Genomic DNA, 12,360 nt, shown 5'->3' with positions numbered 1-12,360 from the left:
AACGCGATCTTTCAAATATTCCGGTCATACTAAAAGTTGTGGAAACAGAACGTCTGTCATAAGCGTCGTCTAATATTTACTACAATATTATAGACACAGAAGTGACGAAACGGTCTGCCAGACATTCTTCAAGTAGGTAGTAAAAGACAATATAACAAATCTTTATTGTGTATGGTGCAGTCATAGCTGCGAATTACGTCTCACAATTTTTTTTCTTTGCATATATACATTTCACACAGGCAATGAAATAACATTAAATGTATAAGTAACATAATAATAACTTTATATGATCAACAATAATTAAAGTAAAATTAAGAATTTATTGTGAGATCATGTTGAGCCTTTTGTTTTAAACTAAAGAGTATCTAATAACGTTTAGGTACATAATGTCCCTTTCCCAAAATGTCTCTTTACCAAAAATGTCCATTCACCAAAATGTCCCATTAGTAGCTTAGATTATTGTACTGGTTTACACGCGTTGTAACTAGATTTTATTACAAAATTCAAAGGAATCCTGTAATCTTTATTTGTGACGATTACCAATCGATGTTTGACATTAAATCGACAGACAGGTTTATACAGTGTCGACATTAAATGTATTGTTTACTGTTTACAGCACAGAATGTAATTAATTGAAAGATTTACGAGTGTAACGCTATTTGTTTCAGAATGCGCTGACTTACTGAACCGCGTGTGATGGCTGCTGTTAATTCGGTAAGTTTATTTTATTAAGCAAGATATAAGGTACAATTTTCAGATAAAAGCACAGAACGGTCTTCACGAAAACACATGCTTGTAATACCTATTTAGCCCCTGCAGGATGACGCAGTCAGACAGTCAGTACTATTCAGACGCGGCGGACAGGAGTCCTAGTATGGCTTTGTAATAGACTACTCTGAGCGCTAACCCACTTGCGTCAGACAGAGTACTGCGGGGCGGAAGGCAAGCGGGAAACCACTGCCATATTTTACCCTAAAAAATTAGCATGGAAAATGCTGCACCGACAAGAGCGTGGCTCTTAAATTGATGATGATGATGAGCATGACACAGGCTTAAGACAAAGACGTTCTCGTATACGATGTTTATGTACGTATACAGCATAATTTAAGCTTTGTCTATCTGTCGTGAAACCAACGTTTAATGCCAAACCAAGATATACACGATAGCGTAACCCATGCAGTAGCAGATCTATGTACTTGAAAAACCCTAGGCGCAAAAAATGCATAGGTATCACCCATCTTCCAATCGCCAACCAAGAAGCATACAGTAAAAATACTTGTTTACGAAGTTACAATTTATCAATCAATCAATCAATAGTTCTTTATTGCATAAAACATAAAGTTTAGTTCAAATCCCGATGTGGACATGGCACAAAAATCGCTTTGTGATCCCTAGTTTGGTTGGACATAACAGACTGATAACCTTATTTTTCGAAAATAAGTTGATCCGTGCTTCGGAAGGCACGTTAAGCCGTTGGTCCCGGTTACTACTTACTGATGTAAGTATACAGTCGTTACATGAGTCAGGGGCCTTTGGCGGCTCAATAATAACCCTGACACCAGGGTTGATGAGGTTGGTATTCCACCTCAGGACATGTACAGATGTTTAAAATAAGCACAATAGCCGGCTTTACGTGCTTAAAGGGTAAAAAGTAACCACAAAAAATCATTAAACAAAGCTAATGCATCCATTTTTAAAAAATCTACAGCCCGCTTTTAAATTTTATGAAAGGAAATTGCGACATAGATCATCAATAGAGAGGTAATTTCAGCATTGTTTGTTACAAGTATTACCTTTCGTCTCATTAACCGGATTCAGTCTCGGAACAGGTTAAAACCAGTGGAAACCAGTACGTTCGCTAATTGGCGCCGTTTCCTCTAAGCCTTTTATAATATCTACCTCCACTACATTGGCTTTTGAATAAATGCGAGTTCCCGAGCTAAGAACAGTTTGCTCTACAGTTTCGGTATTCTCGTTTAGCTTTGATGTGTGTTAATTTTACTGTAAGTACTGTTTATTTTGTAGTGATGCTACTATATTACCTAATGCGTTCCTTGTTAAGTATTTATAAACGACTTATAGTATACTTTAATAAATGTTACTACAGCACTAGTGAATACCTTAATGATACAGATGTTACTATTTGAAAAGCTTCCTCCTCTCTTTTAAACTTCTATTTTGTTGTGCCCGAAAGGGTCTATGATGTGAAATTCAATATTATTAAATAATTAAATTTCATATTTCTTTCAAGAATACACTGTAATTTAGTGACTTTATCGACTATTTCTTAATTTCCATCGTAATTCTTTCCATAACCAACATCTCCTAGAAAAGTGGGAGAACAAGTCAAATCACCGTTGTTCATTTGTTTCGTTCCCGCCTTTTCTGTTTACTTACTTTTTAAATTAATTAATTAGTTGTATAAAATTTTAAATTATAAATAATTTATATTAATTCTATTTATAATATTACTTCTAATACTATGTATAGAACGGTAACTCTCCGCTCCCCATCGCCCCCCTCGGAAATAGTTTAGTCTTCAATCGCATGGCGTCACTTGTTACGCACACAGATGCGCGTGTACGATAACGTCAATGTGTGGTGTCTGTGTAAAACGAGGTTGTTTGTATAAAGTGTCCGAATGTGCTTATACATAGCAGTGAGTGGATAAGTAATGTGCAAAAAACATTATCTACTGGCGAGGAGCTTAATAGACATTTTCATCTCGATGCACCTTCGCAATTTCGGCCCCTCGTCATTGAAAAAAATCAATGAACTCACATCGTCTTGTATAAATCGTTTCGGCCAGCCGTTATCGAGTCAGCTCGACGTAAACGGCTCTTTGAATTGCCTCTAGTGTTTTATCTACCGTCGATTTTTTTCTCTTTCAGCCATAAGGCCTCGTTTAGAGCTTAACAGCAGGCCATTGAGGTACGTTAGTGCGCGTTGGCTCATCACCGCTCTCTCACAGGTATTACACGGCCAGATTAGGAAGAGCCCTCACTACTAGTTCGCGTTGTTTAGGTCCAAAGTGGAAGTAAGACATGAGGGAAATCGGAAATAGTACCAATGAAACCTGTTATTGTTAAAATCAGCTGTATTTAATGACAAATTTCATTGATCGCAGCCTACCTTTTCCACGTCTGGACTATTAACAAAATGTATCTTACCCAGTAAGCCGTGATAGCCCAGTTGGTAGAACGCTTGCCTCTCACTTTGAGGTCGCAGGTTCGAATCCACCACAGGCCTAAACCAATGATTGTCGAATTTGTTTTCGAATTCAGGTTTTAATCATACATGATTATCACGTGCTCAGCGGTGAGGTAAAACATCGTGAGGAAACCTACATTCCCGAGAAGTGCATTTTTGGAGGTATGTTACCTAACCTGTATTGGGCTAGTTTTCCCTTCGCGGGTTGGAAGGTCAGACAAGCTGTCGCTTCTGTAAAAAACCGGACTTGTCAAATGTTCAAGTTAGGTAAGCGGACCCTATGAAAAGACGGGATAATGCTTGGGGGATGATGATCTTACTTACCTATCTAAACCAATAAATAATACAAATACGAATTACTCGTCTTCAAATATAATTCATCGATTATTCTCCATAATTCTAAAATTAAATGTTTTCAAATGAAAATAATTCTGAACCGACCAAAAAATACAGCGTATATTTGAAGGTTTAGCGTAGTTTGAAGATGCAGGGGGTGTCAGGTTAGACTGGTACAGTAATGGCGCTTCGTTGGACGTTCCGCTATGGCCGCGGTCCAAATCACATCGCATTTGAATTGCAGTTGGGCAATACGCTGTTAATGACTTTCATCGATCTATTTTTATGGTCCAGTTTGTAGATGATCTCTTTGGGATTATGTGCTGTGTAAATGTGTACTGATTCACGTTGGGTTCAGACTAAAGTGCTATCACTTACTAGTGCTGTAGTAGTGCTAGGACACCGATCTTAATACGAGTGTGTGGACCAGTGCCCTGGGGAGTTAAAATGGCCACATTGAAGCAATTCATCTAAGAAAGTAATATTGCAATTTGATAAAAGTAAGTGCGCAATGCAAATTAATGTCAAATAGCAATATTGCTTCTTAGATGAATTGGTTCGATGTGGCCATTTTAACCCCCCTGTTTTTCAAAACTTACAAGCTCTGTATTACAAGAAAGCTCCTTGTAAAATTTTCATTATTATAAGAATATGTTTCTCAAAACTACACATGGACATTACATGTTACAAGTGTCAATATTTATTTTACAAGTATATTTTACAATCCGGCGTGCGTGTATGAAGCGATTGATGAATGTGGAGGAAGCAAGAGAAGTGTGTCAGGATCGAAGCAAATGGAATTCTATAGTCTCTGCTTACCCCGGTGGGAAATAGGCGTGAGTTTATGTATGTATGTATGTATTTTACAATCCATCTACTTTTTTTTTGATAAACGCAATTTGCACGTACTTGTAAGTTGTAGTTTGAGAACGTGTAGACTTGTAAGTTTGATAAACACGGCACTGGTATCTTGTTGGTTGCACAACTTTATAACCTTACTAGCGACCCGCCCCAGCTTTGCTCGGGTGCAATGCTGAGGAAAAAATGAAATTATTTACGACTTCACATAAAACATTCAAAAATAACAGTATTTCTCCACTATTTAATTGATGTTATTATACATATAAACCTTCCTCTTGAATCAAAATCCATTGCGTAGTTTTAATGATTTAAGCGTACATAGGGATAGAAAAAGCGACTTTGCTTTATACTATGTAGTGATATCTTGAGTTGAGTTACTTTAAAGTCGTAAAATTGAATGTACTTTTAAAAACGAAACCTCATTGTTTAACTTTTGTGTCTGGAAATCTCGGCCTTACGAGATTAAGAGGCAAGATTGAATAGGCAACTTCGGGGTAAGTTCGTTACACCGTTGACACTTTGTTAACCTCTTTGAGTGTTTTCAACGGCCTCCGTGGTCCAGTGGTCGAGCGTTGGGCTCACAATCCGGAGGTCCCGGGTTCGAATCTCGATGGGGACAAACACTTTGTGATCCCTAGTTTGTACGAAAGTACTAGAAGCGAAAGTAGTGTGCCAGGATCGTAGCAAGTGAAATTCCGTGGTTCCTGGTGTATGTATGTGTACGACATGCCGTTTCCATGTAATCCAGATAATTCTAGTTCATAAATGAGTCTGACTTCATTCCGTTTCTTTTTGTTTTCATTTCGGCTGTGAGGATGGTTAACGTCGACCGCCTTGTGGTAACAGACGCGAGATATGCTTTCAATGTTTGTTTTCCGTTGTGTAATTTGTTGCGAATTCGTAAAAGTTTTTAATATCTCGTTTACCTCGTGCGGCTAAGCGTGACCTCACTTTCTGTCTGCGTTACTTCGGAACACAAAGGGACTCAAACAATCCTATCATACGCATGTGTCGGTTTTATAATAATGTCGCCTCCACAAATAAAAACTTGGCTATTTTTAATCATTTTGGAACATTTAGAACACAAATTATAAAAAGTCTGTGACAAAAACTGAAGTCGCTTTGTTTTTTGAATTGTAACTTTAAGTACCTCTTTTTAGTTGCTATATGATTTTGCATGGTGTCAACACACCCTGTTTGAGATGTTGACTGACCATTTTTGTTTGTAGGTAATTGTATATTTTATCATGTCCTGTTCTATGTTGCAATAAATAAATACATACATAAACTCACGCCTGTTTCTCTCCAGGATAAGAAGAGACTATAGAGTTTTCGTTTGTTTTTTATCAGACAACCAGATCAACTTTTTGTAATCTATGAATAATGTTATCTGAATCTCTTAGTTCAAAAGGCTTAAAAGAAGATTCCTGGATTCTATTATTCTAAAATGTAATTAAATTAAGTTTGTACCGTAAATCCTTATCTAATCCAGGCTTTTATATATAAACCATCAACTTTTCAAATTACTCCAATGACAACATAATTCAGGGGATTTAAATACTTGAACACTAAAGTAGTAAAATATCTCAATCAGCCGTTACACTTTGACCACTCCAGTGGTCTGCAAATGGTTGAGGGTCCTTAGTCAAAAGCACACCCACCCTTTTAATTTAAGATCGTTCAAATATTGTATGAAGCTTTTAAAATTCCAGCAAAGTGGACAAAAGTAAACCGAGCCCGAATAACACGTAGTAGGAATGAGAGGGGTTCTAATATTCTAGCACTGCACATTGAAACCCTTTGTACCGGGTTGTAGCATTCTAGGCCTCGAGTGGGCCCCGCCGGAAATTTAATCTTACTAAGGACCCTTTTGTTGAATGGAATTTTGTCCTTAGATAAATGCCCGTATAAGTGGACGTAGGAATGAATTAATATTCCAATTTAATTAAAACATTCAAAAATAAGTATAAGAATCATTTTAATTTCGAATTATTTTCTTGTTTTTCCGCGAATAATTTTGACGAATTGATATACTTAATTGTTTTTTACAATTATTGTTAGTGTGAAATTTATATTATATTGTTTTAACAATTATATAACGCATTTATTTGAAAGTTTTACTAACGATGAATATTTTATATTTAATTATATTACATTTAAACTAAAGATTAAGTCAGAGGGGGTGACCCTAGGTCTGCGTCTTACCTGGTCCAACGCCTGTCAGTGGCTGTGCAACGGGGCAATGCCGCTAGTGTAATGGGTTCGTTTGGACCAGGTCAGAATCAGAACACTTAAACGCGTAGTTGGACGTGACGAAGTTACGTATGTTTCTGATTATATGACAGATTGTATTATCTTAAGTATAATAATAATGTAATTTGGTATATATTTACTATATTTTATTTTAATATTATAACCCCAATAAGAATAAGAACGCTCCTTATTTAGAGTTTAAACTAACGATTAAAAAGAAAAATAAGTATTTTGTTGAAAATCTCTAAAGTTTTGGCTTTAATTTATTTAATTCGGTTGTGAGTTTATATATATGTATATATATATGTGTGTGTTGAAGTACAAAACGAACAAAGCTCAAAGCTCAAAAAAATTACACAGCTCAAAATTAATGTTCCAAGGATATGTTAGGTCAGCGATAAGGTCTCAGATAAGCAATAAGCATATTTTATATTACTGTAACTAGATAATATATTGGTCTAGAACTTTTTACAGACGAACGCCAAAAAATATACGCAAGCTCAAAGACAAAAACAAAAGAAAATAATAAGTCTGGCTATTCAGAGAGGCAATGCTGCCAACCTGTTAAGCAACTTGCCTCGATGAGACGCATTGGAGGAGGTGTTTTATTTATAAGATATGTGTTTGTTAGTTCCCCAATAAATAATTATTTTATTTATAAAAAGAAAAGCAATATAATTCAGTATAAGCATAGAATCATCTTCTTTCTATAACAACATTATCCATAAACAAAAAGGAAGTGTCTATATATCAAGTATTCACACGTTAATCTACCCTGGTATCTTACCGCATACTAGCCGTCCCCTGATGCCGATAGAATGGCTCCAGGCACGCGAGGGCCAAATACCTCCACTAAGGGACTTTAAGGACCTCTAAGTTGCTAGGCGTTTAGTTGGAAGACAAAATATATCGCCTTTATCAGGGCTACATCGGCATGACAGCATTGGTAGCGATAAAACTTGAAGCGTAATTTATTTGTAGAGATGCCAAGAGTCGCCTCGGAACAATATAATTCTTAAAAAAATACTTATGCTTTGGAGTGTTAGACATTTTGTTTAATTCATGATTTATGGTTACAGATAAAAGGAAAACTTATATCTTTTGCTTAACGTTTATAAATAGACATTATCATATTAAATTGATTAAACTGTCTTAAGGGGCCTCTTCGTGTTGGCTTCGGCCCCACCCACGTCTTCCAAAAGTCCGGGACTCCATAGGCCCGAGATATGGAAACGAAATACAAATAATAATATTGATGGTGGTTGATAGAGGAGAGGCCTGTGCCCAGCAGTGGGACGTTTATAGGCTGTTTATGTTTTTTTTTTAATGTTTATAGACTTATTATTGACGATGCATCTTTAATTAGATTATACATATAGAGTTCATCACACATATGTGACCTAATCTGTATTGGGTTGGTATTCTTTTCGCGGGTTGGAAGGTCAGACAGGCAGTCGCTTTTGTAAAAAACCGGACCTGTCAAATCTTCCGGTTAGGTAAGTAGACTCTGTGAAACCGGGTTACGCTAGGGGGAGACTGAACTGAACTTACCCCAATAGGATCATTGCAAATTAAGTCTTACCCTTACCCCTAACACGGCGATAATGAACAGCAGCTAAACCACATGAGAATTAAATGGCAGTAACTTGTCAAAACCGCAAACTAGGAGTATAGTATACAAACAAACTAACGTCTATAATCCTTATTGGTAAGAGCAGCTCTAAGGTCCATAGTCATGTCACTAGGACACCACAAAATGTTTGCAGTTGTATAAATTCTACCTCACCTCACCATGCGCAATGTGATAAAATTTTGTCACGGTCATTTTATAGATTCTGACGATATAATTATGTCGTTTTTTCGATTGGTGCTAACATGTGGACCCAAATAAGTCATGTCGTTCTGTCAAAATACGAACAAAATCACGTGGCACTCATGTTAGGGAAAAAACAAACAATAATAATTTAGACAAAATTTATTGATTCGATCGATAATTAGTGGCTTGTTGGTGCGCATACATCTGCATACATTTCATTGGTGGCACCACCACGGTCGCGTCACCATAGTGTCCTAGTGAAATATGGCCCTAAGAGTTGTCAGAAGACAAACCTGCAACCACTTTTGAGATAAATTGAATAAACTCTATTAAGTAACTCACGGGTATTATTTGGTACATAATAATTATATCTTATCCAACATAGCTAGAGTATATAGCATGAATATATTTTTAGAATATTACTTAACTCCCTGAGCATGCATGATACATTTGTAGCATATTTCCCTATTCTGCACTCATCGTCCTTTTCTTGGCACACGAAACCGTTACATGCAAGTTTTAGTGAAACTTCCATGATATTGTACGAAACTTTAGGCAGTCATGCCATTGATATGCGAACAGTTGGTAACGAAAGTTGTACAGTTTTGGATCTTGTTTTTGTAAACAATGTTATAAACCATCTTTGCTGTCTGTATTGTAATAATTTACGTGTTTGTTCAGATATCTTCACTTGTTATGCAGATGAGTTGTGAAGTAACACACAATATAACATAAGCTCACGGCTAAATCCCAATTGGGGTTATCAGAGGAACATTCATTGCAAGATGCACCTCACCTAGCCATTCGTTAGACCAACGTGATTGGTGGAGAGCCATATCACCGCCTATAATGGCCGAACCTACTGGTTGGGTTATACTAAATTCTGTAGAGTCAAGTATAATGTTTTTATTCAAAAGTACACTTCCCAATCCACAGCCCCAGCGGACCTTCACTAGAAATTTGAAAAGTATTAAAGTCTCCATTATTCCGCTCTACTGTTTACCAATTTCCAACTTCGAAGGCAAGTTATAAAAGCCTTTTATACATCCAAATGCCAACTAAAACACGCACCGATAAAAGTTATTCAAAACAGTCTAACAAACCTGAAATAGACATGGGAACTATTTTAAGGGTCTGTTAACCCAAGGGTCCGCTTCACCCTTTCAGTGGGCGAGCTCACCCGCGACCCGATACAGCCAGCGTTGGACTACTGCCAGCAATATGTTTTCCCAACTTTAATTGAGATTATCCTATTCCAAAACGATTTTCATAATCACAAGTCATCCGTTTAACTATTCTCTTTTCCCCATTAATTAAACCCGGATTTTTAAAGTGAGCATCCAGATTTTTTATACTAATTTCGCATTCGGTCCCATTTCGCGTTGCAAGTAAAAAGTGGAATATTTTACTGTCCGGTGCAAAAACTTTCAGCGTAAATGTGCAGGACTTGAATTTTTCGCGTGACAAAACAGAGGGATGTCGTTGCGAAGTACCGGAGTAGGTTCACACTTTTCACAGAGAGGAAATTTGATCATTTATAGTGAACATCAAGAGAGGATATTGTTCACGTGACACAGAACAGGACCGGACAAATTCTGACGGCACGTGGATGTTCAGGGATGTGTTGGGATGAGTGGGGATGAATGGGGACGGTCGGGGATGTGAGTGGGGCCGGACAGGTTGGATCCCAGCCAGCGAAGTGTCTCGCGCGCGGTATCAGGATATCAGCTTATGTAACTGCCCGGTGTGACAAGTGCCCCGTTCTGAAATATCTCTCTTTTACACAATGAAATGTGTTAGCCGCATTTTGTGCCAGATTGAAATGTAAATCTGTTTCCTACTTATATTAATCAGAAATCAGAAATCAGAATCATTTATTCAACGTAATTATCATGGATAAACTTGTTGAAGGTCAATGTAACATTTTTGAATTTACGTCATTTCGCAAGGTGTTATGGCTGAGGAGAAGAAATGACAAGAAACTGCAACAGCAACACATCTTTTAAAAACCAATGAGGATATACATTACAAGTTATTTAATAACTAGAGGAACACATTCAATACCAGACATTTTTATCATTTAGGTAGTCATTAATCTTATAATAAGCTTTTTTACATAAAGTAAGCTTCACGTGAGCTTTAAATTTATTTTCTGACAAATTTAAAATATTATCTGGTATTTTATTGTAAAAACGTATACATAACCCCAAAAAAGACGAATTTAATTTACTTAATCTAGAATTTTGAATAGCAATTTTATGTTTATTTCTTGTATTGTAAGTATGCCTTTCACAGTTTCTCGGAAGGAGAGATAAGTTTTTACGTACATACATAATGTTTTCATATATATATTGACTTGCGACCGTCAGTATATTTATTTCTTTAAACAGCTCCCTCAAAGAGTCCCGACAACGCAGCTTATAAATAGCGCGAACTGCTCTTTTTTGAATGATGAAAATAGTTTCTACATCAGCGGCTCGACCCCACAGCAAAATACCGTAAGACATTATGCTGTGAAAGTAGCTGAAGTAGACAAGTCTAGCAGTGGGTACATCTGTGAGTTGTCGGATCCTTCTGACGGCATATGCTGCTGAACTTAGCTTGCCCGCTAGTGATACAATATGTGGGCCCCATTGAAGTTTTGAATCTACAGTAATTCCTAAGAAAACTGTGTGTTCAACAAAATCTAGTTTCTCGTCGTTAATTTTAATGTTATTATTTACTTTCTTTACGTTTGGTAGAACAAATTTAATACACTTCGTTTTCTTAGCATTTAGAACTAGGTTATTTACTGTAAACCAACTTAGAACCTGCGACACAGCGCTGTTTGCTTCGTCAAATTCCTCTAACTTTCTGTCGATTTTAAATATAAGAGAAGTGTCATCCGCGAACAGCACAATGTCAGCTTGGTTCTGTACTACATAAGGTAAATCATTTATGTACACTAAAAAAAGAAACGGACCCAAAATGGATCCTTGAGGAACTCCCATTTGAACATGAGAGCCCGAAGAAGTTGTACTATTGATTTGTACCTTTTGTATCCTACCACCTAGATATGAATTTAACAAACTGAGAGCTCCATTATTTAGTCCATAGTGCCTCAATTTCAAAAGCAAGGTCTCGTGATCCACGCAGTCGAACGCCTTAGACAAGTCACAGAATACTCCTACGGCATTTTGCGACTTCTCCCAAGCATCGAAAATGTGTCGAACAAATGTCACACTCGCGTCTGTTGTAGACCGACCCTTAGTAAAACCAAACTGCTGGCTGTGGAGTAAGTTATTTAAATTAAAATGACATAGCAGTTGGTCGAGAATAATTTTCTCGAAAATTTTACTAAGTACTGGTAGAATAGAAACCGGTCTATAATTCGTGGGGTCTGATTTTGTGCCCGATTTAAATAGAGGTATAACTTTACTGATTTTCATTAAATTTGGAAAAGTGCCATTTTCAACACTCATATTAAAAATGTAAGCTAGATATGGTGCTAAGATATCAATAACAGAGCTCATCAATTTGACAGACAATCCCCATAAATCTTTCGAGGTTTTAAGTTTCAGCTGTTTGAATACTTTAACAATACTACTCGGATCAACGCGTTTAAAATCAAATAATTCAGTGCAAGCAGTAAAATTACTTTTTAATAATATATCAGCTTGAACAGGAGAGGACCTGAGAGATTCTGTAGTTTTTACAGGGATGTTCGTGAAGAATTTATCAAAAACTTCAGCTACATCTTTATCTTGTTTTACTAACCCAGTGCCCGATTCTATATTGTATTCTAATTCACGCGGTTTAGAAGCCTTTGTTTCACTATTTATTACTTGCCAAACTGCCTTTATTTTATTATCCGCGGTCTTTATTTTACTACTAATATGCATCTG

General features: G+C 36.7%; 1 protein-coding gene across 5 annotated transcripts in view; it reads left to right on the top strand.

Moving 5' to 3' along the window:
• Nucleotides 1-12,360, top strand: part of LOC126375150 (uncharacterized) — a 371,263-nt gene that overhangs the window by 119,618 nt on the left and 239,285 nt on the right. For all 5 annotated transcript variants that reach the window (XM_050022007.1, XM_050022004.1, XM_050022005.1 and 2 more), the window contains one exon: nucleotides 669-714. In XM_050022007.1, coding sequence (XP_049877964.1) covers nucleotides 697-714 — 18 coding nt within the window. In that variant the 5' untranslated portion in view covers nucleotides 669-696. The remainder of the gene's footprint in view (nucleotides 1-668; nucleotides 715-12,360) is intronic.

The sequence above is a fragment of the Pectinophora gossypiella genome, chromosome 18, assembly GCF_024362695.1.
Source record: "Pectinophora gossypiella chromosome 18, ilPecGoss1.1, whole genome shotgun sequence".
In the NCBI taxonomy this organism is placed as follows: domain Eukaryota; kingdom Metazoa; phylum Arthropoda; class Insecta; order Lepidoptera; family Gelechiidae; genus Pectinophora; species Pectinophora gossypiella.
This window is presented reverse-complemented; position numbering and strand designations above follow the sequence as displayed.